This window comes from Mercurialis annua, linkage group LG4, assembly GCF_937616625.2.
Source record: "Mercurialis annua linkage group LG4, ddMerAnnu1.2, whole genome shotgun sequence".
NCBI classification, from domain to species: Eukaryota; Viridiplantae; Streptophyta; class Magnoliopsida; order Malpighiales; family Euphorbiaceae; genus Mercurialis; species Mercurialis annua.
In genome coordinates this window covers 32934866-32962622 of record NC_065573.1, presented here as the reverse complement: position 1 = coordinate 32962622, position 27757 = coordinate 32934866, and the positions used below count along the sequence as shown (strand labels likewise).

The 27757-nt window shown below is 33.8% G+C and overlaps 4 protein-coding genes across 6 annotated transcripts; 1 reads left to right on the top strand and 3 right to left on the bottom strand.

Annotated features, from left to right (window-relative positions):
- Nucleotides 1-1332: 1332 nt before the first annotated feature.
- On the bottom strand, nucleotides 1333-2021 carry LOC130014563 (uncharacterized). Of its 3 annotated transcripts, none has more exons than XM_050372665.2 (2): nucleotides 1632-2021; nucleotides 1333-1534 (listed from the first exon to the last, which is right to left on the bottom strand). In XM_050372665.2, the coding sequence occupies exons 1-2, from the start codon at nucleotides 1940-1942 to the stop codon at nucleotides 1474-1476; spliced, it is 372 nt and encodes a 123-aa protein (XP_050228622.1). In that variant the 5' UTR covers nucleotides 1943-2021; the 3' UTR covers nucleotides 1333-1473. The 3 variants fall into 3 exon arrangements, with proteins under 3 accessions (XP_050228622.1, XP_050228627.1, XP_050228623.1); XM_050372670.2 differs by having other exon boundaries at nucleotides 1663-2019; XM_050372666.2 differs by having other exon boundaries at nucleotides 1624-2007.
- A 2440-nt stretch (nucleotides 2022-4461) lies between these two features.
- LOC126677857 (SNF2 domain-containing protein CLASSY 3-like) lies at nucleotides 4462-9535 on the bottom strand. Its single transcript, XM_050372662.2, has 4 exons — nucleotides 9479-9535; nucleotides 7992-9317; nucleotides 6915-7073; nucleotides 4462-6580 (listed from the first exon to the last, which is right to left on the bottom strand). The coding sequence occupies exons 2-4, from the start codon at nucleotides 9291-9293 to the stop codon at nucleotides 4679-4681; spliced, it is 3363 nt and encodes a 1120-aa protein (XP_050228619.1). The 5' UTR covers nucleotides 9294-9317; nucleotides 9479-9535; the 3' UTR covers nucleotides 4462-4678.
- A 6521-nt stretch (nucleotides 9536-16056) lies between these two features.
- Nucleotides 16057-22896, top strand: LOC126676363 (uncharacterized). Its single transcript, XM_050370554.1, has 12 exons — nucleotides 16057-16204; nucleotides 16414-16958; nucleotides 17124-17190; nucleotides 17258-17677; nucleotides 19360-19493; nucleotides 19587-19695; nucleotides 19835-19980; nucleotides 20145-20218; nucleotides 20340-20457; nucleotides 20567-20769; nucleotides 20889-22078; nucleotides 22169-22896. Exons 1-12 carry the CDS (start codon nucleotides 16202-16204, stop codon nucleotides 22457-22459), a joined length of 3300 nt encoding a protein of 1099 aa, XP_050226511.1. The 5' UTR covers nucleotides 16057-16201; the 3' UTR covers nucleotides 22460-22896.
- A 722-nt stretch (nucleotides 22897-23618) lies between these two features.
- On the bottom strand, nucleotides 23619-27596 carry LOC126678135 (DExH-box ATP-dependent RNA helicase DExH18, mitochondrial). Its single transcript, XM_050373015.2, has 2 exons — nucleotides 25035-27596; nucleotides 23619-24215 (listed from the first exon to the last, which is right to left on the bottom strand). The coding sequence occupies exons 1-2, from the start codon at nucleotides 27359-27361 to the stop codon at nucleotides 24161-24163; spliced, it is 2382 nt and encodes a 793-aa protein (XP_050228972.1). The 5' UTR covers nucleotides 27362-27596; the 3' UTR covers nucleotides 23619-24160.
- Nucleotides 27597-27757: the final 161 nt, after the last annotated feature.

Sequence of the window (27757 nt, the reverse complement as noted above, 5' to 3'; positions counted from 1 at the left end):
TTTCAATTGTTTTAAGAAAACAGATTCTAAAATAATTGCTAAAAAATAGTTTCAAATGGTTTTTGAACAGTCACCTTAGTCGAATTCACCTTTAAAACCTTTGAGAAGAAGGAGAAGACAAAAAGAGGAAGGAGGTAAAAGAAGTTTCAAGTGTTTAATAAAAAAAAATTATAAATTAAGACAGGATGAAATAGAATCGTGATAAAAATAATAGAATAAATGAGTAAAAAATTATATTTCAAATTTACATTTTTTTCTACAAATAAATTTAAAATGTGTGTATTTTTAGCAAATTCTTAAATTATTTAAGACAATAATGAACATGTTTCTTTACATTGGATTGGATGCTTGGATTGAACTATTAATTTTCGCCTCTAGATACAGTCAATAGATATTTCGTAACAATCGAATAACTAGATTTTCTAGTCTAACAAAGAACAATATTACTTTTTTTTTCTCAAAATAAACTAGATATCATAATTGGATATAATTAAATAATAAAGATGCATGATTTCTCTAACATGCAAGCGAATATATCATCAGTTTTCTACGATATTCTCCTTAATTTTTATTTAGATGCACAAGTGTATGTTTACTTTCGAAACACAAGTTTGCATATAAAAGCAAAATCCACATATCCGAAATAAGGTAATGACGACCGTTCATGTTTATTTTAAAAAAGTCTAATGTTGTGCAAAATTAAAGCTGCTCTAGCATGTCTGCAATTTCGTTTAAAGGGGTATGTGATATGTAATTTTTTTGAGAAAACATACCAAATATTGTATACAATGCGTACGTGGTTTATGAAATTTTATAAAATTTTATAGATGAATCTAGTTCACCATACCAAATTATTAACCATTTATTAGTAAAGTGTCGTGTGGCATATTCACACTTAAGTACACTTTAATTAATGAACATTTAAATTTGGTGTTCTTTTAAATGATCGGATTATTTATTGTGATTATGCCACCCGATACTTTTGAATAAATAATGCTATATTCATCAATAGAATTTTTTAATTTTTATCTATTAAACCACACGTTATAATTTTGAAAACAATTATAGACACTTAATTGGCTAAAAGTTAAGATGATTTGATTTTTTCTTTCAATAAATCCATATGGCTAATTGGTAGAAATAATAGTTTTAGTAGTCATTACCCATCACATACTAGTTTTAGTAGTCATCTAAATCGTACTTAAAACAGAAACAATACTAATGATTCAGCCTTTTATTAATTCAACAATATAGAGTAATTTGGCTGTTTTGAATTAGCTAACTAACCAAAATTAGCAAAAACATAAAGGCAGATGAAGGAACATAAGCCAATTTAGGTACAAATTACAATCAAACACTTATTCATAACACAAATTTAATCCAAAAGTCATGAAAAACTATTAGATAGACTTAGTTTAACACGTCATCCGTAAACTAAACTTATTATATTATAATCATCTGCAAGCACTCTTATTAAATTTGAAACACCATTTGATAGTCGCAAGCAAGTCCAGTTTTCATGGACTTGTGATACCTACAAGCAGAGAAAAAGATAAGAAAAATGTTAATTTAATATGCAAAGATTAAACCTAAATATTTATAAAAAAAAAAAAAAAAGCTTACTTCCACACTTGAAATGGCGAGGAACTCTCCGACCACAACCTTCAATGACTCGAACGGCGCGGTTAACGTCGATAAGTACAGCAATTTTAGGGGTTATTGAAGGGCAAACACATTCCACGTGTGAAACTCTGATTCGGTGGCAACACTCTGCCGACGGCGGCCTGAAGTACGCGACTGGCTTGCAAGCATTAAGGCCGAGGGTTCTCTCTTGTTGGCACTGGGCAGCATTAGGACCTGCACTAGCTGTCTTAATCTCACTTATGCTAAACACAGCGATGAGTAGTATAATGACGGAAACTAATGGCCTCACTGAATTCATATTTTCAGTATTTTTTTCTTTAATTTCTGTTCTATGGTATGAACTATGAAGATGATGATCATTTAGGATACATATTTATAGAGAGAGGAGAAAGATTTGGAGGGTACCCTTTGTTCAAAGTCCTTAGACTCCTCGCGCATTTGGATAACGGTTGTGACACATTATTCGTGCATTTAAGTCATTATATAAAATAGATTTTTATTAGATTTATTTATGTCGGTCTTTGTGCATTTAAGCCATTATATAAAATAAATTTTGATTAGATTTATTTATATCGGTCCTTCTTTTACTTAAGGTTGTTTAGTGTTCCTTCAAGTTTTATTCAAATTTATTAGCAAATTAAAATTATGGTCCAATCATTAAAGTATTTTTGACACGTAACAGGCTAAAGATGGTAATGTTGAGAATGTAAATGGTGCTCATGAATTCTCATCACTTGAATTTTCTAATTTATTGGCGCCGTCAAATTTCATTCTTAGATTCTACCCCCCGTCTCATTTGATTTTGCACATAGACTTAATTATCTTTATTTTTTATTTTTTTCATATTTTTCCCCCTATTAATGATAGTGGATTTTCTATAGAGTTCTTTTAAGAAAATTAAAAATAAAATAAAATAGGATATTCAATGCAAACATATTCCAAAAATAATAGTAATAAGATTTTTTAAATAGGACATCCAAAATAGAATATGAGACTTTTCAAATGGAATGGTGGGGTGTTTTTTTATTTTGTTTTAATTGAAATAGATCAATGGCTAGTAGTTTTTTTATATTTTTTATTTTATTGTAATAGTTGATTTATAATGTATTTCGATATTGTCTTAACATATTCTGTCTTGGGAAAGAACAAAAAGTATCTTTATATGAGCTACAACAGACTAATAAGTTCTTAGAGAAAAAAATTATTTATGCTTCTAAAATTTGACTCTAGAAGCTCTTAATGTTCAGAATGGTTTAATGTTCATAAATTTAAATTTTAAAAACATAACTTGATCGTAAATTTAAATTTTAAAGACATAAACGACTCTTACTTAGTAGTAGTTTTAGTTACTCCATGGGAAACCTCATGACGCGAGGGGACCGAAAAGCATATGCATTGTACTACTATGTTTGTCCTTATATTTAGTGACTTTGGTGACTTTAAGGAAACGGACAATATGTTAAGTCCTAATTTACTCTAATTTGTGGCATATATTCTTAATGATTCATAGGATGAGTCGGTAGACACCTCACACCACATAATCTTTCTATATATGGTTGACTTGGGTCTACTCTAAGGACCTAAGGTTGGAGAGGTGGCCACAATCCGGTTCGAGTCTAAAATCAGACCGATCAACATCGAATTAGATCTAACCATTCAAACTTAGTTTAAAATTGAGTTCGCGTCCATTTGGATTTGAAGGAATTGGTTCCAAATCGGTTTCCATTTTTAAAAACTAGAGCCGATGTTTTCGATTTCGAACCATGGATTTCAGTTTTGAACAGTTAAAAAATTTGACCTAACGACCAAATCAAATCCATCTTTTACTGAGTATTTTGATTTTATCAATTATTGTCAAAGTCATTAAATATTTGAATTTATTTTAGTTCAATTGGCTATAATTATAACAAAAGAATTTCGTATTGGCTCTAATTAGCAATGTTTCGCTAGACTTAAAATTCTCGTTAAACGTTGATTTTATTTAATCATCAAATTAAAAAAATGGTTAAATAAGATTATGGTTTATTCCATACAGCTGAGCTTCTGCACTTCTATTTATGCTGGTTTAAATTCCCATTTAACAAAAATGCCTACTTAATCGGAGAATAAATAAAAGGACATAAATATTAGCAAACAAACATGTCCTAGAGGTTTAATTACATTTAAAATTGAGTAAATTGCTTTTTTTAAAAAAGTTGACTTAATTATAAGCAAAATAGTTATTAATTGAAACATTTACTATAGTAAATAAATTTATAACCTGTTCATAACTTATAGTTACTGAAATTATTTAAGAGTCACTTCGACAATTTAAACCTTTTTAAAAAAATAATATGAATTTGAGTATATGTATGGACAGAATAGGTGTGTATGTGCAGAGATGAAGGAGAGAACAATCAATCAAAGCATAACAGAATAAGAGAAGTAATGGAACAGAAATACAATTAAAAAACAACTGAAATTGAGTTGGTTGTAATTGAACATATTGAAAGTTAACCATTTCAGTAATACAGAAATAATACTACAGTAGCTTTTGGCAAGTGGACAACTCTGTTGAACGGAAATGAAAATATTGAAATGAACAATACTACAATGAGAAATGCTGAAAATACATTATTAACAAAATAGGTAATAAAAATATAGAGTTTCAAAATTTCAGACGTATTTTGATTCGGAAAATGACACGTCAAAACATATACTCCGAACGTTTACGTTTGGCATAACCTGCAATATTCATTTCTGGAAAGCCTACATTTGCTAGCATCAGAATCTTAGAACAAAGCAACTCACAGTAATTTGCAAAACCCAAGAGCAGCAGAAACAAAAACAAGCATGCTTCAGAATTCAGATATCAAGGTTCAGTCAATCACTGGTCACCAAAAAGATGTATATTCTTTGCCTCAGTTGATTAATACATTTCAAAATGTTTCCTAAGCCAAAGATTAGAACTATGAAATTTAACTTCATGTATGGTGTACTTGATATGCATCTAAAAGAATATTGACCAAAATTCCTATAGCAATTAGTTAGTCACTTACAGATTATGCAGATCGTAAGAGTCTTGAAAAATAAACTCTTTTGGCTGGTAAATGATCTTCTTCAGTATGTCTGTCAGATTGTTGCGGTGGATTATCTCTTCCAGCAGTTTGTCCTTTTTATCATCGGATATGTCGGGCGATATTCTCCGTGAACTGTGAGCATTGTCTGAATCTGAAGAGTAAAATACCAGCTCCGATAAACGCTCCTTCCGAGCTTGACGACAGTATTTATCCTCTTCCATTGTTCCAGATGCTATCAGATGATAAACATATACAACCTTCTCTTGCCCGAGCCGATATGCACGACTTATAGCCTGTCGTTCGACAGATGGATTCCACACAACATCAAGCAAAACCACCCTTGAAGCACCAACCAAATTTATACCTTCAGAACAGGCCTTTGTTGATGCAAGCAGTACTTTTGCATCACTCTTCTTAGCATTGAAATCCTTAATAAGCGATTGGCGATGATCTGCCTCGATGGCTCCATGCATATGTAAGATTTCCTTCCCTTCAATCCAATTGAACCGCGATTGGAGCTGCTCGCCTATCAATTCAAGTGGAGCACGATATTGGCTGAAAACTAACACCTTTTCACCAATGGCCTTACTAAGCAAGATAAGCTCCATGAGAAATTTTGTCTTGACTCCAATATTTGGATCCAACTTTTGTTTTTCCTCAAATGAATCCTTACTCATGAGAGCTGGATGTACAGAAGTTACAGAAATCTGATACTCCAATTTCAAAGGCTGTGCACATCCTTCTACTTGAATCTTGTCCAGGAGGCGTTTTTGCAAACTGATCGGTTGCAAAATAACCACAGAATCTCTTAAACCGGGAAGTCTCTCCTGCAGAATATTGCCTTTATGAACATGCACAAAGGAGTCGATTGTCCGTCTCACCTCATCCAACATATCTGCTTCAAATCTGTTGTTGCCATCTTTAACAATGGAATTGGTCATTGATGTCCAAGTCTTTTTTGCTCCACTGTCTCGCTTCTTTTTTGTAAGAAAACCATTACCTCTGTAAGACAGGTGATCTGCAAATTTTGGCCTCACCAACAAAAGCGTGTTATACAATTCATCAAAGTTGTTTTGGAAAGGGGTTCCAGAGAGAATAATGCGCTTATCCGTCCGTATGTTTAACAATGCCTTAAAGATAAGACTTTGGTCATTGCGTGGCGTGTGTCCTTCATCAAGAAATACAAGACTCGGGAGTTCAAGGAGGGCTTTTCTCACATCACTGTTAGATTTACATCTTGCATTGCCTCTCTTATTTTCTTCTCCACCAAGTTCTTCAAAAAGTTTATAGCTAATGCCTAGGACACCCTTATCCTTTTTCCAAGAATAGAGTTTAACCATACGGATGGAGTTTACACTCTGCTGTCCAGATTTTATCATCCTCATAGCAACTGCATTTTCCTTTCCAGAGAACCTTGTTTGGTTTAGATTGTGAAACGGAATGTCAACCTTCCATTTTTCGAATTCTGCTTCCCAAGAAAGCAGCATGCTGCAAGGAGCAATAATCAATGGTCTACAAGTTGGATACAACTTCATGTAGGAGTGGAGAAAAACGATTGCTAAACGGGTTTTTCCTGTCCCAGGTGCATGTGATATGATGCATCCACTTTCACCATCGAGATGGCTCGGCTCTTTCAGCTTATCAAGATGAATTCCTCCGGCAACCATTTTCCACAGAAATTCAAAACCATCACGCTGATGTTCATGAAGGTCCTTTCCGATACCAGGAATAATGTCCCACACTGTTCCTCGCTCATGAGTGCAAGAATCATAACTATGCTTTGAGTCATTACCATGGTCATGAAACTTGTCAAATACTATGTCAGACCTTTCTCCAAATGGATCTCTCCGACCTGAATTTCTCAATGTTTTTTTACCCTGCAATAGATCATACCACATTTCAGTCCTCAATTCTGCACAATCAAATATAATTAAAATCAAGCTATTAAACTAGCATATATATAAGTACCAAAAAAACTAGCATATATAAAATCATTAAATTTTCAAGTACGGCAATCAGATTGCTAGAGAGTTACTAATCAAATATATTCTTTTCATTTTCCATGCGAAATGATTCATGTTTCCTTTAATTCAAAAATCAGATTGTAAATACAATAAACAACATAAGAACACTTAATAAACAAACAACAATGACACACTGAACAAAAAAACAAGAACTGAAGGAAAAACGGTTTAAGATCAGGAAGCTTACAAAAGGTACACTATAATATTCGATCTCTTGATCGACAAATGAGCAAAATTTGCATAATATTCCAATTTCTTCGTCAAGAATAAATTGGTGATTCCCTTGTTGGCAAAGATCAGCTGTATGAGGTTCAACCTTAGGAAAAACATCAGCTTTGGTTTCCTCCTGTTGATTAGCATAAGACAACATGAATTTCACTTTACATTATATAAGCTTCAACTTTGTAACAGAAATTAGAATAGACACAAAAATGCAAATAAGTAGAAGAGAGCATGCATAAAGAAGTTGTGAAATATCACCAAGAAAAATCTCAAATTTACCTAGGCTATAGATATAATAATTTTTGACTAATTCCAACATTGTATACTGAGTTTTGTTAACTATCACTCTCTCAGTATTTATACTGTTTACTTCAATTGTTGGGACTGAGTTAGTAACTTGGTATTCACGATTATATAAAATAAAAAACTAAAAATCAATCAACGACGGAATAATTAACTGAACCGAATGCAATCTTACCCGTTTTTCATCCCTAAATAGTTATAATAGTTAACCAAACAAACAAAGAATATAAAATAATCAAAAGCATTACGAACATAAACAGTTAGCTGCATAAGGGCTCTACCAATTTAGAAGTTAAAAACAGTGGATTTTCAAAGTTCAGAGCCTTTTCTTTTAATTAGCATTATAGAGCACAAATAAGCACTATAGTACATGACATTGCTCCTTGCAAAATGGTTAGGTGTAAGGCATGGAACTTACATAGAACAGTTCATCACAGTTTGATTATGCAGAATTACTTGTGCTGCTTAAGATAGAAGGTAATTCAAGACATTAGGTTCTTAGTGTTCAATACAATTTTGTAATGTCAATCAAGATTGCATTAAGTAAGCACAAGCATAAGTCTGCAACATATTACCAAAGATGTATTAAACAAAATTTTGATACAAAAGCGGCTGCAGAATCACAAATTTTCCTATTTTTACTATATGCAGATATCGAATAAAAATTACTATAAAAAACATGAAGATTGGTATAATAAGAGTAATCAACTAATGATATTAGTTAGGAAAAAAAATGTACCTCTACTGCATCATTGGCACAAAGAGCAAGGGCCATTTCATTCCAAAGTGTGTCCAGCTCTTTCTCTTCTTCTGATTTCTCTACCGGCGCTTCTTCAGCAATTTCTTTCTCTTCACAAATCACTGAGTCCTCATGAAACATAGAATTTCCAAGAATTTTGACAACTTCATTATCATTGAAGGTACGGGTTCTCTTTTTGATTGGCTGCCTCTTAGAGAGATCCTGCACTTGCTCACAGCTATCATCATCTTCCTCCACACTTATACGGCTACTGCCTTCACGCTTAGTTTGCTTAGTAGTTTCCTCGACACTTATGCGACTACTGCCTCCATACTTAATTTGCCTAGTATTATATGATCTTGTTCTCTTTGATACAGAGTCAAACTCCAGAGAGTTTGTTTTCCTTTTCAATCCCATCTTAGCCTTTTCGCCTTTTCTCTTAAACCCAAATTCTCTACTCGAAACCTCACTTTCTTCGTCATCAATAACCACAATGTCGCTATCATCTAAGCTATGCATCTTAACATTTTTCCCCTTTCTCTTAATACCAATTTGTCTGCTCAAAACCTCAGTTTCTTCCTCACCAAGAGACTCAATTTCAGTATCATCTAAACTATGCATCTTAACCCTTTCAGTTTTTTCTCTACCACTTGAATTCTGAGCTTGTTCTTTCTCTGGCTCATCATCCTCACCACTAGACTCCACAGAATCAAAAGAAGTGTCAGATTTTCCCTCATTATAATCCTCATCTGATGCATCACTCTCCTCTTCATCACTCTCCTCTTCATCACTCTCTTGTTCACTGCCAATGACTGTGATTTCCTCAGACTCTTCACCTCCTGAAATCTCCACAATCTCATCATCACTGAATGAAGATTTCCACCCACTACAGCTTTCTTCCACCTCAGGTGTCTTCTTACAACCCTTCACCCTACTATCCTCATCATCAGTATCAATATCCAAACACACTACACCATCAGATTCAGAATTTGAAGCACCCAAATCAAAACCCTCTTCATTATCCCCATCATCACCCAAATTAGTCTCACCAAAACTATCACCATTCTCAATTCTACCCTTTGAACAAGATTTCTTCATCTTTTTTCCCCCACTAAAACTAGCAGACCCAGAAATGTCCTTGTAATTTTTTTGACAAGACCCTGAACTAAAACTCTTCTCCTTATTATGAAGATCTATAAGACTAGCTGAACTGCTAGTAGGCTTTATCTCTTCATAAATGTGCTTATACCATTTTGCTTCTCTGCTTCTGGTTCTTGCAGATACTGGCAGTCTATAATCCATATTTTCTTCTTCTTTTGTTTTATCCTGAAACAAATTCATGAAACGGAAATAATAAAAATTAAAGGTTCGACACGGAGTAGGACAGTATTAAATTATTAATCATTAAAAACGGATAAAAACTTTATCTGACAATCCACTGTGATCAGAGAGTGATCAAGAAATGGAAAAGGAAAAGATTTACACACAAGGCAAAAAGCGCGCCCAAAAGTTTTTGTTGTCTGTTTGGTTCCTCTTTTTGAGTTTTGGACCTCTGCAACACTCTTAAAAGTTCACTCTATTATAACTAGGTTTTGTCCTTTTATTATTAAATATTAAAAAGATTTGGTTTTCACATGAGTATCTTCAAAAATACCAAATTTGCCCCTGGTTATTTGCCAATTAGTCCATTTTATAACCTTAAAATAAAGAAGATATTTCCTTGCTCTCAAATAAATAATGCGATATTTAGCTTTTGTGATTCATATTACCATATCTTCTGTGTTTACTTTTCCTCAATTGTACTGTACTTACTTTTTTTTTCTTTTCTTTCTAATCTATCCAATTAACAAAAAATGAAAAAAATAAACAGAGGAATTTTTTTAATGATACTAATAAGAAAAACAGAACATAACAACTCGAATGATATAAGTGTTGCTAGATTGTGTTCCCACAAGCGCTCCCCTCTTTAATTATTAAAAAAAAAGACAAGAAGCAAAAATCAAGCAACATTACTCAACACTTCAAATTTGGTTTTTACGGATTAAATGTATTGGATCGTATGTTGAGTGGTTCTCCATAGCCAAGCACCTTGTTTTCATGTAAGATTTATTGTGATTTGTAGTCCGAATGTCGTGACTAGAACTGAAACTTTTGTTGTTGTTTATTTTATCAATTATATTTTATAAATTATAATTGATATTATTAATAATTTATAACTAATCTAGTAATAGAAAAGAAAAAATAAATACCGGAGTAATATATAAGAAATCGATATATATTAGGTAATTGAATTATTTTATTGGGGAACTGGCGGTTACGGCTCAAAAAAGTTGAAACCGATTCCAAACCGACCTATTCACAATTCTAGGCGGATTTTTGCCAGGATTATCATTGGATGGTTTAACCAAAGCGGGTTCGCCAAATAATAGTCTAATAGGGAATCTAATATCATGGGATAGAATCTGAAAACTTAACATTCCTTCGAAAATCAAACATTTCATATGGAGTATGCTCTATAAAATGAATATTGGGTATGGTCTCTGCTCTTGGTGTGTAGAAAACAAAGCCATGGACCACATTTTCTTGGAATGTCCATGGTTTTGTGGTGTTTGGTTTGCTTATAGAGTCGGGCTTCATACTATGACGGGTTCGCAATCAGGGTTCTCCGCTTGTAGACTCGGGCTTCATACTATGACGAGTTCGCAAGCAGAGTTCATCGGGCTTGTAGAGTCGGGCTACAAGCCTGCAATAAAATTAGTTTTTAATTTTTTATTAATGTTTTTATAATTAATATTAATAAAATTCAGTTATTCACTTTTAAAATGATCAACGGAAACATACTAATTTTTAGTTCGAAGTTTATTTTGTTTATACATACTTCAGTAATCAGTTGATTAAAATATTAGCATAATGTTTAAGTTAATTCAAGCTGATCGAACCAATCTGATGTGCAATTCTAATGAATAGTATAAAACTTACTTCCAGCCTTAAATTAAAGCCAACTCCAAGAAATGTTTGTTCAGGATATGGCAGATGAAGCTCTGCCAAGCTAAAACTTGCGCAACCGATGCTGGTGGACTGATAGTATCAACGAAAAGGATTTCTTGTTATGTACGACTTGCAAAACGTATATACCGGCTTTGCTCATCTGGTTGCGAATTTTAATTATTTTTATTAAAAGTATATACAAAATAAATGCTACTTTTTTTTCATATTTTATATAAGGGAAAATATATTAAAAAATTAAATTTTTGCGTTTTGTGTTGTCATAAATCTCGACAATCCTTTTAAAAGTTATTATAATATCTCATTTGATCAAAAAATTCAAGTCAAAGTTAGATAAAAGTATAGGTGACATAATGCAATTATTAAAGAACTATAGATCACAATTTGTCAAATTGGATATGTTTAAAGTTAAATACTTTTTGTGTTTAATTAAAAAATTTACTAAATAACTCTTATTTTAGAAATTAAACAACTACAATAGTTAATTAATACTATTATATAAGAGAATGTGTAGGACAAACGAATCTAATAGTCCTTCTTAGTGTATTATTAAATTATTATTCAATTAAAAGTCAATGCAGTTGATACTTATGTAAACAATTTTGAATTCTGATCTTGTTTTCGATGAAATTTTAAGCTCCAAGAAATGTCTACCAGCAACGGAATTGTATAATGGGAGATCCTTGCCGAAATTCTTAGTCAATGTTAATGTCAATTAATTCTGCCTATAGCTAATGATATGTTTAAATTGTATCATTAATTTAATATTTATTTTTGTATATTTTTAATACCAATAAACTTTAATGATATATAGTCATATCTCATATTAAAAAGGGGAAAAATAATTTTTTTGTAGTTTATGTAATATTTATTTAATTCATTTTATTTTTATACTATAATATTTATTTTTTATTTATAACCATTTATTTTCTAATTGACTTGACAGATTTTAAATGAATGGTGTAAATTGATTGAACATGATAGGTCATGTTCAATCAACTAATTACATGAATTTTTCATATTAACCATTTTTTATTAACTTTTTCATATTAAATAAATAAGATAATTATAATTTGAATTATAATTGCAATAATTTTAATTTTTTTTAAAGGATAGGTCAAACTTACTAAATCTATTCCATTTGATAAATATAAAATTTTCTCCCTCATTTTTAATTGAATATAGGGTTAATAGAAAATTACATCACAAATTTTAGCGTGTTTTGCAATTATAACACGAACTTTAAAATGTGATAATGTTAGTGACTAATTTTTATTTTTTGACAAATTAAAATACCAGTCAATCGTATAACAGCATGTGGTTGTATTATTAAAATATTTACGTCCGTGTTTTTTTAGCTTGATGTTTTAATTTGCCAAAAAATGAAAGTTGATAATTGACATTATCAAATTTTAAAATTCATGTTATAATTAGAATCACGCTAAAATTCGTAATTTAATTTATAATTGACTCTCTTAACTATACATATACTCTCTTTATCGATTAATTAAATTAGCTTGTTGACTTACTTAAAAAATTAAATTGATAAAATAATTTAATTTAAACTCTAAATCTATTTCTTAAAACAATTTCAAAAGATCATAAAATTTGAATAAATCCTTAAAATAATTTTTAATATTTAGTATTTATTTTTCGTAGTTTGTATTTAATTTATAATAATTTTTGAAGGACACGTTTCTATACTCCATTTTTTGTCTGCTACTTCCTTGTAAAGTTTCTTACCAATTTTGTCCCATAAACTACCCTCTACAGTTTAAATTACTCGAGATAGGATGCGTGCTAAGAAGGTCTAATGTCTTAAAAAAACCCGATCTTTTAGCCCCTTTTCAATCATACCTTGACGTTGAAAATTTGTCAATTTTACCCTATTTTGCATTTTTGTGTTTCAATTGTACCCTGAAAAATTAAATTAACGTCTTTTTCGTTTGCAAATTTGTTTAAAACATTCTCCATGTCTAGCATATATTAATTGTACGTTTTTAAAATTTATTTAAATTTAGTTAAATTAATTAAGAATTTAAGTTAGTGTTAATATGATTATGGGTTTTAGTTAGTTTTTAAAAATAAAGGACTTATTTGTACTTTTTTGAATAAAAAAGAATTTAATTTCATGTTTAAACTTAGTTAATTGAATGATTTCATCATTTAAGTTAAATAATTAACAAAAATTAAAAAATTGGGGTACAATTGAAAACGGAAAATTCAAAAGTGGGTAAAATTGACAAATTTTCAACGTCGGGGTGGAATTGAAAAAAAAATTAAAGATGAGGGTTTTTTGAGTGATTAGGCCTGCTAAGAATGGATTAAGGTTTAATTTTAAGGGTGCTTTTGTCAATATAAAAATGGACACCTGAGGACAAGTTTAAATCCAGTTAATTAGCTGCACCAAAATCCGCTCATATAAATATCTCTACACAAGCACTCTTCCAAGTACTCTCAATTCATTTTCTCTGTAATAACTATTTTTTTCTCTGATGGCGATAAAAAGTTGGTACTGAAATTTAGGGTTTTCGTTCTAATTCTTCCATTCCTCGTCCCTGTAATAACTGCTTTGATGAATAGAATGATACAGAAAAAGTGACTACTGATCAATGGAGACACCAGCGAGTGATAACTCTAGGTTTGTTCAATTTTTGATTCCAGACTCAACGTTTCATTCGCGACCCAGGCTTTTTGGCGAGTGGGACCGAGTTGCACCCACGCCTCAAGAACGACATGTAGTTTTGGAGGCTCTTGCTAGAATGAGGAACAACCGCTCTCCCTTCTTTCTTCGCGAAATCAACTTTTATGAAGCGAGTATCAAACTGATTTTATATTTTATGATTGTGATGCTTAAATATGTTAACAGTGTACGATATAAGAATATAATGTTGTGTTTGGATGGTGTATGCAGAACTACTACACAGGCATCGCGCGGGGAAGATGCTTCGGGTGCAACCAGCAGAAGGCAATTTGGGCCAATTTTCCATGCCAGCACTTGCTGTGGTGCGGTAAATGTAAGTTTCAAGTCACACTAGCGGCTAGAAATTGCAAGCACAGGTGCGTGGTGTGTGATATGAAAGTGGTGAACATGCGTGATGAATCCCAATTGCTTTACTCCCAGCGTTTTAATCCCAATTGTGTACAGCCCTGAATATAATGTTCCTTACTAGTCTTGCTAAGAAGAAAATCTCTCAGGCGTAATGCATGTGCAGCTTGCTATATAGTAGTAATACATGACAAGAAATTTGTACAAATTTCTAGATGTTATCGGTTTGTACAAATTTCTAGTCAGTAGTTTCCGGTTCCGGTTTCCGTCTAGAAAATAACTACGAACTAATGATATCTTGAAGAAATTAGTTTTATACTTTTGTGGTGAAATTAGCTGTCTGGCTCTCGACATTGTAAGTATTGCTGCCTAATCTTCGGCTGACTTTCAGTTGGAGGAAGTATGATCACTTCTATGCTTGTTTTGTTTTTGTATTGTGGGATGATCAATCCGCATTCAAGTTCTATACATTTGAATATAAATAAACTTTTGTTTCGATCCTATTTGCAATTGTTTAAAGTTCTAAACTGTTGATATATAAATGCAATATATGCTTTATAGTTTTGTTTTTATATTAGGCAAAATAATTGAGTTTACCGGATTATAATATATTAATAAAATGGTTATCTAATTGTAAAAAAGTTATAAAAATTACCGATTTATATACGATATTGAATAATAAAAAGTTATAAAACAATCGTTAAATTATAATTATTTTTATAAAACAGTTATTTGTATGGTGATGTGGACACTAATCCGTTGATGTGGATAAAGCAAAAAATATAGCGAGACAATAAGACACTAACCATTTTACAAATAAGCTATAATTAGGTCATTAACGTTTTATAAAAAAGCTATAGTTTGATATCCGTTTTGTAATCTTTTGTAGTCAGGTAGTAGTTTTATAAAATCTATACTTCAATAATTATTTTATAACTTTTTGTTATTCGATAACCGTTTTTTAGAAAAAAAACTGCACTTCATCAAACATATTTTTTTTTACCATGTATACATATATTTGATCAAAATAACATGCATATATATATTCATAAAAACGTTATGATAACTTGTTCAGTCAATTTAACTCTCCCTCATAATTATATCCATTTCTCAATTTACTTTTTGAAATTTATTTTTATAGCTGATGATTAGTTTTTATCTCCAACAATTGTTATTTTTTACATAATTAATCTTTTAATTTAACTTAAGAAGGATTATGGAGTCACAATGCTTTTGTGATTGATTTATTGATATTTTATTTTAGTTGATTCAATTAATCTTATTTAATTTTTTAAACTCTCAAGTTAATCTAGTTAATTTAATTAGAATAGATAATATTTAATTTGTCATTCAAAATATCTTTGTCAAATGAAATTCATTTATTTCATAAATTTTGAAGAGTTATATGCTTTTAGTTAATCTTTAGCCTTAACATATGCATAATTTATACTATCGGTCGCGGAATCTCGACTTTAAAAAAAAGGCGAAAGACATAAAATTATATAGTTAATGACAAGGAAGATGAAATAAAAGAATTTTAAAAAAATAGTCGATAAACAGATTAGAGAAGGAAGATTGAATAAGCAGTTGCTATTAAAAAAGCTCAAATTTCTTTCAAATTTAACAACATTTTTGTTTTTAGTTTAATTTATTTATGCGGCAGAATGCTAACAAATAAATTACAACGGAAAAGAAAAGAAAAGTTGCATCTCCTGAAACGGAAAAGGGCAAAATTTCTGAACTCTACTTTTCGCATTGGTGACACGTGTCAATACTTCATTCTCTGTCCGCTATTTCCTTGTAAAGTTTCTCTTCAAATTTGTTCCATAAACTGGCCCCAAGCCAACCACCTCGAGATAGTATGCGTAAGAATGGATAAGTTGTAAGGGTGTTTTTGTCAATATGAAAATTGGACACCTGAAACCAAGTTTAAATCCAGTTAATTAGGTGCACTAAAATCCGCTCATATAAATATCTCTCCACGCACTCTCAGCTCAGTTTCTCTGTATATAATCCTTCTCTGTTCCATCCAAAAAAACTGCCCTCTTTTCTGTTTTTTCAGTGTTAGCGCTCGCAAGTTAGGGTTTTCATTTTGATTCTTCCATTCAATGCAAAGTTGAAGAACCTGATTTGAAGCTCAAATTAGGGTTTATATATGGTGAGAGAAACTTAACGCTCATGTCTTTAGTTATTCACTGATTTTTACTTCAAATGTATCACATTTTTCGCTTAGAAGGGAAACTTTTCGAATTTTCTCGAGAAAATGTGTGTATTTGGAGTTTATAGAGTCATTTCTTTAATAATATCTGTGTTTGTTTTTGAAGGCAAAAAGTCACTAAAAGTTGTGATTTGAAACATTTTTTGCAGGAAATATCATCGGAAGATCCTTTCTTGTTCACATCAAATCCTCTGAAATGCAACTTTTCCCCTTACACTGCTCCTCCAAATACTTTTGATATCGATCATATCCTCAAAACGGCAACCAATGATGGCACTAACAATAAAAATAATGATCTCCAAACAAATCTCCTTAAAACATTCATACTAGACGACAAATCGCATCTCATTTCTCTCTCCACCTCTCTCCTCCGCTTCCCTGACGGCGAAGATGACGACGTCACAATGGACCATAACCGAGCGGTTATCTCCAAGCTACTACACCTCTGCTGCTCAGTCAACTCAGTCAACTGCGCTACGTCGTTAATCAACGGCGAACTCGACGGAGGACGAGCTATACTACCTTCGCTGATCAACGAGGTTGATATTTCCGGTATGTCTCCGCTGCACGCAGCGGCCGAAGCTCACGCATTTCGTTGTGTGGAGATGCTGCTCAAGAAGCGCGCCCGTACGGACCTCAGGACTAAAGACGGGCGCGGGCTGCTCCCTCTGGAGCTGTCATTGTACAAAACAAGGTAAGCAATTAACGTCTTTCTTTCAATAAGAAAACAAAATTGAAACGCATCGTTTCAGACTTTTGTGGACGTAAAAGGTAAAACTTTAGCATTTTCTGTTTTCGTATAGAGACATAGCTGTGACTCTGCGAGATTCTTTTAGTAATGTTTCTTTTTTATTTTCAGAAAGGATATGATTTGGAATCCAGATGATCACACCATAGAAGAGTTAATGGTTGAGCTTAGTGATAAGGTAATTACTAATTAATACTAATAAACTACGCTTATTAAAATGATGTTAATTGTTAATGGCTTTTTAGGATTTGAGGAGTGTGAGACTTTTGATTGAGAAGACGAAGGAGTTTGATGACGTGGCGTATAGAAGCGCAGTGGAAGGGCGTGTAGTGGATTTAGCTGTTCTGTTAGTAGTGGCGGCAAAGAAAATAAATGAGTTGATTATTGAGGTGCAAGGTGCCGATTTGAATTCCAAAATTAAAACCACTATTTTTGAGTGTGTTATTGAAGAGGCGCTAGGCCGTGGTAGCGGAGGTACTTCCGCTAAACTGAAGTATAGTGATGGTCTAGTTAGTAATAAGGAGGAGGAGGTTGAGGCTAAGGAGGGTGACCGGAAACGGAAACTTTTACTGTTCCAGATTGAGTTGCTTCAGCTATTCGGCGTTGTAGCCCTAACTAGCGGCACGGACAAGAAGCTGACGTCACCCTTGATTCTTGCATCACAGGTATATTCTAATATCATGAGTTTAAAATGTTTTTTATTTTCATAGTATTTTCTTTTCATTTGTATGAGGGGCCAATAAAATATTTAATATTTTCATAGTATTTTATTGGCTTGTTTTACGTATAAATGTAACATAAACTAGGGGTGAGCAATGGTCGGTTCGGTCATCGAACCACCCAAAAATTCAAAACCATTCGGTTTTTTAAAAATTTCGGTCACCGAACCGTATTAACCAAATTATATCAAAACCGTATTAACCAAACCAAAATATTACGGTTCGGTGCGGTTCGGTTCGGTCGAAAACCATAATATTTTTTGTATGGTTTTTAGAAAGAAAGAAAAAACAGTTTTTTAAAAAATAAATAAAAAAATGGAAAAATTTAACCTAGAGAGGACATGTGCTTTAAATTAAATCTATATTTATCGTTTTTTATTATAAAACTATAAAATTAAACAAGTTTAATATATAAATGTGTGTATATGAAAGTTTCAAACAACATAATTTTTAAATACGGTCGGTTCGGTTATTACGGATATTTTTTTATAAAAACCGTAAACCGAACCGAATAGTCAAAATTTTAAAAATTCGGACCGTAACCAAACCATATTTTCAAATTATATTTCGGTTTGATTAATTCGGTTCGGTTCGATTCGGTTATTCGGTTTTGACCGTTTAATGCTCACCCCTAACATAAACGTTACTTAAAAAGATATTTCTTTTTTTGAAGAAATGTAATGATAAAGAAAAATCATGGAGAAATATTTTTTAAAAAAGTTAATGGTTCCTATTTTTCCTGTTTCCTTGAGAAGAAAATAGCTAAACATTTTGTAAAATTTGACACTTGAATATTTGTATGTCATAGTCATTTCTGTTAATTTGGGATTTTGGATTATGTGATTGCATTGCATGAATGAGACACACCTTTGTAGACAAATGGGCCCACACAATATCCCAATAATTATGGATTCCTTTGCACTATCGAACAAAATAAAAGGACTGTTAAAGTTGTTACATCTTTGGGGAATAAATAAAGATATAGCAGAGGGTCAAGGGTAAAATGGTACATTCACGTGCACAATCCCAGTCCTGCAGCTGCTGATCCCATAATGGCTGGTGTGGCTCTCAACATTACTACTGTTCACAAAGATAATGCAGAATGAAAAACATCAATTCTGATCTTTGGCTCTTTCCTCTAAAATTTGGTTTGATGTTCATCAAATATGTTCAGAATCCGTCAAACATGACCTTATAGCCTCAAATAATGCATTTTTTTTTGTTAAACCGGCACTAGAAGTAGCTTTATTCCAACTATAATGTATTGAATTTGAAAATAATCTGGGTGCAGTCCTTTTACTTCCAATGTAAACTCAAAATTATACATCTATTCTTCCTTTTCCTTGTTTACTGCATACCTTTCGTCATAAATGCGTATAACTTTCAGCTGAATTGTAGTTTGTTAGCTAGCCAGCATTCTGTTAATTATTAGCATTCCTTGTTTGTACCCTGAATTTAAGTTCTTTCTGTAAGTAAGCACTGACAAAGCATAATCCTTTACAGAGATAAAAGGTGCAACCTTCATGGAAAACCAATTGTTAATCTGTTCTCAATTACTTTCAAATCGAAATGAGCTTTTTTGGCTTTTCTTTTCAGAATTTACCAGGAACTTTCTTCGTTTCTCATAGGTTAAAGATGAAGCCATAATTGAATTACTTCTGAAGACTAACATAGACATTATCAATGATGTGGATGCTGATGGGAATTCTGCACTTCATTGGTGCCTCAGGACTACTAAGGGAATGAGTATGAAGCAAATCAGGTACTCTTTCTCGTTCCCCCGTGCAAACATAGATGCACACACATGCACTTGCGTGACTGACTCAGTTAACGTTAACTACATTTGGTTTTTCAGGATTATGATGCTGCTACTGCGGAATGGTGCAAAAGTGAACCAAAAAAATAAATTGGGACTAACTGCAGTCCACATAGCTGCTGGCAATGGTAATATGCAGGCACTTAAGGTACATTTCTGTTTTCATAAAAGACCAAGGTTTCCTTGTCCAAAAATGCTGGAATTTTTATACTTGGAAATTTATGATGGAACTCCACAATACAAACCGTTTTAAATCTTTGGCATTTTTGTGATCCCTGAGCTTACAGACACTTTTGGCGGAAGACCCGGATACTGTCAATTGTAAAACGGAAACCAAAGAAACCCCACTGTATTTTGCTGTTAAGAATGACCATAAGTACTGTGTTGAAGCTCTTTTGCGCTGGGGAGCAAGCACAGAAGTCTTTAATTTGAGGTCAGAAACTCTTATTTCTGCTTATATCCTGTCCTTATTTTAAGTAGTTGTAACAAGCCATTGTCTTTAACTTAATCGCATGGTATGTATTGCTGGCTCGTCAGTTTAACAGAAAAATGCTGCTATTTCTTTGCCAGTTCTTTTTACTGACTCATAATTTGCAGAAAACAAAGACCTGTGGACTTGGCACAGTCACAGGACATGCGGTTCTTACTTAACCCAACAAATATCAGCCTCAGTAAGTTGAAATTGTTAACTCATTCAAAACTGTGAATGACTAATAAAATTATCAGATGATAAAATTTAAAAATGAGATGAAATCCTGCCTGCCAACTAATGTGCTTGTTTATGATTTTCAGCAAATTCTTCACTTCCAATCCGACATAGATATACAGTATGTTTACAAGGAGATGAGGTGATTTCAGAGACCTGTGAAGAGCTTTTCCCCATGACAAATGAAGGCAAGATCACAGACAGGTATCAAACTCACTTGAACTCATAAAAACTTGAATGATGTAACACCACATGTCACATGTGTATGTTCAATCTACCTAAGTCTCATTGATTATTTATTGCTTGTCTGTAGAACTTGCCCCAGTATGAAGACAGAAATCTGCAAATACTTTGAATCTCCTACTGGATGTGCCAGAGGCGGCAAATGCTTGTTTGCACATGATAAGGAGGAGCTTAGGCAGATGAAGCAGAGAACAGATGCAATTCATTCATATGTTACAGGGGACCCTGAACGGAAAATTTTCGTAGGAGGCTTACCTCCTTCAGTGGATTCTGGTAAGAAAATACCAAAATTCTTTTGAGTTCTAGTTTTATTATCAGTAGGTACTGGGTGATGAGCTTCAATTGTTTTTATAGTGAGGGTGTTAAGCCTCTTCTTCCATTTTCTGAAACAGATTTACTACGGAAACTTTTTGACAAGAAATTTGGTTCAGTAGATGATGCTCAAGTTGTTGAAGTTCCACCGGGAGACAAAAAACCGGGGGACAAGAAACAGTCCAGAGGATTTGGTTTTGTCACCTTCAAACACAAGAAATCTGTTTCAGAAGCTGTGAAAGAACACTACATTGCTGTTATGGGCAAGCAAATTGAAATCAAAAGTGCTATTCCTAAGTGTATTTTACTAGCTGAGCTTCAAAAATCAACCAGACTACATGAGCATGAACATCAGCATGAAGGGAAGAATGCAATGGGATTGACACTCCTTGAAAAGGCGAATGTGGGCATACTCAGCAGAAAAACTCACAATGGCGATGGGGAGATTGAAACGGAATTGCCTAGTTATAACACAGAAGAGGCAAAATCTACGTCAATTGATATGATACTCCATGGTCAACCGCATGAAGATGCTAGTAAATGTCACATGCATAGAGAAAATGTTCCAAGATGGCTCAAAATTTTCAAGAAGTGGCTACCCACTCACTTACAACAGGTAGCAAAGAGAAATATAGATTATGCTCTCTCGTCTCTGAAAGCCGATTTCCGAATTGCATTTGGCCTAGAAATGGATCATGCTTCTCTTGGTTTCTCGAAGCTTAGTGATTTCATCAGAACTTTCCCGGACATTTGTCACACTAAGTTTATGCCTATAGGGAAACAGAAGTCTTCCAATCACATGATACTTCTGCCTAGCCTTCGTAAGCCCTATTCTCAGCAACTTCATTCTCTGAAGGTACAGAGTTCATCTTGCCATGCAACTGAAGTCAGGAGTAGAAGTGAATATGAAGATACCAAGGATCTTCAGGATCAAGATATCCCATCGGTGTCTAGTAAAAATGGCGCCTCAACCGATTGCATCTCTAAGCAATCTCATCAGACACCTAATGAGAATTCAAGGGAGACACCAGCGGGCGACTACTCGATGTTTCTTCAATTTTTGATTCCAGACTCAACGTTTCATTCTCGACCTTGGAATTTAGGCGAGTATGACACATGCATAGGAGTCTCTGTTGCTAGAGAAGAACAAGCAGAGAAGTTCAAGGGACCGAAACCCACGCCTCAAGAACGACATGTGGTTTTGGAAGCCCTTGCTAGAAAGAGGAAAAATCCCTCCGCGTTCTTTCTTCGCGAATTCGACTTTTATGATGTAAGTATCAAACTTATTTCATATTCCACAATTATGATTCTTATGATAACATTTAATAAAATAAGAAAGCTCTCTGGGTGGCGTATGCAGAATTACAAGGCAAGCATAGTGCAGGGAAGATGCTTTGGGTGCAACCAGCGGAGGGTACTTTGGGCGAATATTCCATGCCAGCACTTGCTGTGGTGTGGGAACTGTAAACTTGAAGTGGCACTAGCAGCCAGAAGTAGTGAGCACAAGTGTGTGGTGTGTGATATCAAAGTGCAGAATATAGATGTGGCCTCACTGCATGAATACTATAAAAGCACAAGTGACAAAATTGATCTACTCCCGGCTTTTAACCCACAGTTGCTTACTCAAGTAACTTCCTATCAATTCTCTTAGAGGGGTAACTGAAATTTGTTTTGCAGCTCTTCTCTAGTGGACAAAAGGTGCAAGACATGAGAAGAGTACAGTATACATACAACTGCTGACCACTACTGCATCTCAGTGAAAAAGGAACAAGCTTATTGTTGGGAAAAAATTCCCAACCTAGAAATTTGTACAAACTGATGATATCTTGAAGAAACTCGTTACATACTTTTGTGGTGAAACTAGCTGCCTGGCGCCTGACATTGTAAGTATAGCTGCCTCTGGGGAACTATCAACCCCTTTTCACCTATATGTTGATAACTTCTGCTTGGAGGAAGTATCACTTCTATACTAAGTAGTAAGTAGTTTGTTTGGGATGATCAATCCCTGTTCAAATCCTATACATTTTTTAATACCAACAAAGTCTTGTTTCAATCAAATTAGAACTGCTTTGAAGTTCTTAACCACAAGTATAGTCACCAATGCTTTATAATATTGTTTTTATTTTGTGAATGTTGCTATTTGCTTTAAGTTCCTTGCGTCCCATTTTTATTAAGAATTCTTTTTCTGTACCATTCTAATTGACAATTTTATCTACAAGATATTTCCTTACTAGTTTTCTTTATTATCCTTTTTAATTATGCATTTAGAAAGAATTCCTTTTAGAAAAATGTGACACAATAGATTAAATTTTTAATTATATGACCACACGCCCGTATATTTAAAATAATGTATAAAATATTTTATTTTTTATAATTCATCGATTCACCTAACAGTTCAATTTAAAAGACCTCATTATTATATCAAACAAAAAATAAAAATTATTGTTTCATATTGCCAAAGGCCAGCACTTCCGTACATGTTTGTGGTATATTTTAAAAAGATTATGAACATATGATTGGATATTTTGTAACATAGTATTAGATAATTATCATAGTAAGCAATTATTAAACTTTTTTTTTAATATTTTGGATTGGAGATAAATTTAAAAGATTATGCTAAATATAGCATTTTTGTCATTTTTTCATATTAAATTTAGCCTAAAATATGGCACTACATTGTGGATGCTGGTGTCCCGTCAGCTTGCAACAATAGTAATCCTAATTATCTGGTTCGGTGCACACCATTTTTTTTTTTGCGCTTTCTTTTTCATTGAATACACAACAGTAGCCAATCAGACAAGAATCAAATATTCATTCTGGCACCAAGCAGGCCAACTAAGGAATCAACTAAAAATAATGTATTAACTTCTTACAAATGTTTATATCCGACCAGTGATCTTACAAGTCTTAATCAAATCTCTGTTTTCCAAACTATCAGATGGTCCCTCACATAATTTTATCAGTATCACTCTCGTCCATCAACTTATGACCATCCAAAGCTCTGCTATAGAATAAGCTTTCTTTCAGATATCACAGAGAAGGCTGTTTCGTTTATCTTGCCTCAAAACTAAAATGCTACTTCGTTCAAATGACTGTTAATTGGGTGGAAAAATGAAGGATCGTCTACTTCACAATGTCAAATAAATGAAAAGCGCAAAAACGTTGCATTACTTTTGTAATTTACCTCCAAATAAATACAACTATCCTACATCCTTAAAGCTGATTCATATTTTCCTACATGGTCTAACACAAGCATTCGATTGATTTGATACATTGAAGAGAGATCGAATGATTACAAAACTCACCTGCCTCATAGATCGAAATGTGTAAGAGCAAGTTCTTGTAAGACTCCTTACACGGCAACTTTCTTTGAGGACTCCTGCGATGACTGTTTTTCTTCTGTTCTCCTGCAAGGTAAAATAAAAAGTTGAGAAATTCAGGAAATTAGTGTATTCAAAATCAACCCATACACATAAATCTTTATTCACAAAAGTCCACACTAAAGATTCATCACCATGCTAATGAATTGAATTTATGCATTCTTTTACACCGATATCCTACTTTGACCTATATCCAACAGTCAAAAGATTTATCCATTTCAATCATTTCTTTAACGTCATATCTTTAAGTAAGTAATACTGCCCATTTCATTTTTTTTCTTAATCCTTTTCCCCCGATACATAGAAATATTGAACTCGAATGTCCGAGTTGGAAAGAGTGAGCAAAGTTAGGCTTTGTTCTGACATCATCCATCAGAACTGCATTGTGGAGTGCAATGCCATAATGTGAACACTAGAGGGGGACCTGAGAAGTGGAATAAAGCGTGCCGCGTCCTAATGTATCAGATAACCATGTGATAATGTTCACTCAACAGTTCACCAAAAAAAAAATGTTCTCAGCATAAATTGAGGAAAAATAAATAACCAGTGTTTTAAGTAATATGAGGAATACAAAATTTCAGGTGATAAGATTTTTACATAAGAGAACAGGCATAGAGATGCATTACTGATGTTATCCAGTTAATTTTCTAAAGGGAATGCTAAAAACCAAGAAAAACAAATAAAGGATATCCACTCTTAATTATTTGGGCTATTCCAATAAGCAAAATTGCAGAATTAAGCCGAAAACAGAACATAGTGTAGACTTGAACAAAATTAAGTCAATGTAAGAGATTTCTGAGATTCAGTCAGTTCATGGTATGATGAACTCAATTCAAATTGACTTACTTCTTATATCTTCTAATGATTGATGAAGGCCTGTCGTAACCATCTCCTTTTTGCTGAGGCTTCGGTTTCTCTGCTTGCTTTGGTTCTGGTTTCCAGCGAGCATTAATGAGAGATTCACCCAATAAATCAGCAATTTCTGTTGCCATTGCCTCTGCTTTCTTCTTATACGGAAAAGTTTCCTCTGCAAACTGATTAGACAGCCACAGATACATGGAAAGAACTTGATGTTTGGTTTCAAGATCTAGTAGCTCAGCGTCATTCCGGGCAGATCCTCTTGGCATTCCCATTGCTATAGCAACAGGGGCCTTATTACTATATGAAGAAGCAAACCTAAGAAGATGGTACATTGCTTTTGGATCCCTTACATTTACTGGAGCAAAACAGAAATTAAAGCGATCTTCCAGAGATAGACCTTGAACCTTCTCGAGCATATTTGCTACCTTCTTTATATGATCATGCCTACACAAGTAGTATGAGCCGTCAAGACGGCAGCTTTCACCAAACTTTTCAAGCATTTGGGGAAACGTAACATTCGAAAGTTGCCCAGCAAATAATTCAACCTGCTCAAAGAAAGGAAAAAGACCCACTTTCTTTATATCATCAAAAGGCTGCTTTAAACACTCAATCAAGTAATTCAGGTCATCTAAATTTAGGGTGGTTGTGAGACCATCTGGGTATCGGCTTCCTCTCCTGCCCGCTCTTCCGGCAATCTGCTTCACCTGTGATGCTGAAACAGGAACCATTTTGTCGCCATTATACTTTGAAAGGTTATAAAATACTACCCTTCTAATGTTAAGATTCAAACCCATCCCCACAGCATCACTTGCAACCAGCACATCAAATTCGTTATCTTGATCATTGAATAAATTAGCTTGTTGTCTACGAGTTTCAGGTGGTAAGGCGCCATAAATAACACAGCAGCGATGTTTGGTATTTTTCTCAATTGCTAATTTTACCTCAAAAATTTCTCTTCTTGAAAAGGCAACCACACAGTCCCCAGATCGTACATTTTTAAGCTCTCCCGTCAGTGTTTTTGCTTCCACGACCAAAGGCTTGAACCTTCCATAATGGTTTTCAACCAATTCATCCCCAGTTTCTGAACATATATTTCTAACAATATTCAGAACACTTGGATCTCCACACAAATGAATCTCATCAGCCTTTAAACCAAGCAAAGCTCTAGTCCATGCATAACCTCTAAAAGGATCCGCCATCATCTGGATCTCATCAACAACAGCCACGTCATATAATTCATCAGTCGACACCATTTCCACAGTACAAGCTACATGGTTTGAAAATGGAACTTCTTTCTTCTCTTGTCCAGTGAGAAGACTACAGTAAATCCCGAGGCCATTAACCTTGTCAAACACTTCCATTGCCAAAAGCCTAAGTGGACTACAATAAACACCCTTCTTTGCTTCCATAAATCGCTGCAGTGCGTTGTAGGTTTTACCACTATTCGTCGGGCCACAATGATAAACAATTTTGCGTTTCATCGCCCGCGCAAAAGGAAACCATGTGTGTGGCTTTGTAAGGTCAGCCGACTCTAACATACTTCTAAACCGCTTAATCTCATCAGGGAACTCCTCTATACAATATTCAACAAATATAGGGAAAAGGAACCTAACAGCTGCATCAGAAGGACCAAGCTGAACCAGATACATAGCAAGCTCGGCAGAACATTTCTTAAAGACAAAGTTGCGGAACTTATTACAAGCAGTCGGGAAAAACGACCTGCCAATATAGATTGCCAGAGCCTGATTGGCAGCCCATCCAGAATTGGAAAAGCAATCAAAAATCTCCTGCAGACTGTCCCAATCCGAACGGATGATCTTACCATGGTTTTCAGCGTTTCGAAGCTCTTGATATAATTCTATAGGGTCAATCAACGCCACATTTCTTTTCTTAACAACACTGTTGCTACTGTCTATTATATCCTGGTTATCAGATTCATCTCTAACATCTAAAGGATCAGAAACAGTACCTCCTACATGATGAATTTCATCACCACTTGCTACAAAATCTACACTATTTTTACCTTCCAATTCCAAATTAATGCTACTGTCGTCATTATCCCCATGTGGGACAAATGACGAAAATGCCCTTCTCCAATTGATGGAGCTAAAAGGGGCACTATTAGGGTTAATTGAAGTTATGGAGTTATTATGATGAGATGGGAGCTCAAAAAGATGATAACTTTGAAATACCCAGTTGTTAAATTTCGTTAAAGAATGAAAATTATGGTTGCAGAGGAAGATTCTAGAGCTAGAAGGCTTATGTTTTGAGGCATAGGCTCTAAATAGAGAAGCAACAGGGCCTCTTGCCATTGAAGAAAAATTTAAAGAAATAAAATAAGAGAGAATTTATTTATTTGAGCATTTAAATAAGAGAAAAACAAGGGGGAAGATTATTGGAATGTGAAGAAGATTACCTTGAATTGTGATGATGAAGAAGAGAGGTGGAGAAAAAAATGGAGGGAAAGTAGTGGACAGAACCTGAACCGAGAGTCGGCTGGTGCTGCTTCTTTTTCTTTCTATTTTCTACTAAAGGATCCGATACCCATCTCTAACCTTCGGTTTTCATAGACCCGCCTGCTAACAAAATGGATCGTGACATGTAATCGGCCATCTGTCATTTATATATGACGTGGCACATGCCAGATAATATTATGTCCATGACTTGTGTGTGTTATTAAAGCGAGAAACTTTTAGATAGACCGAGTC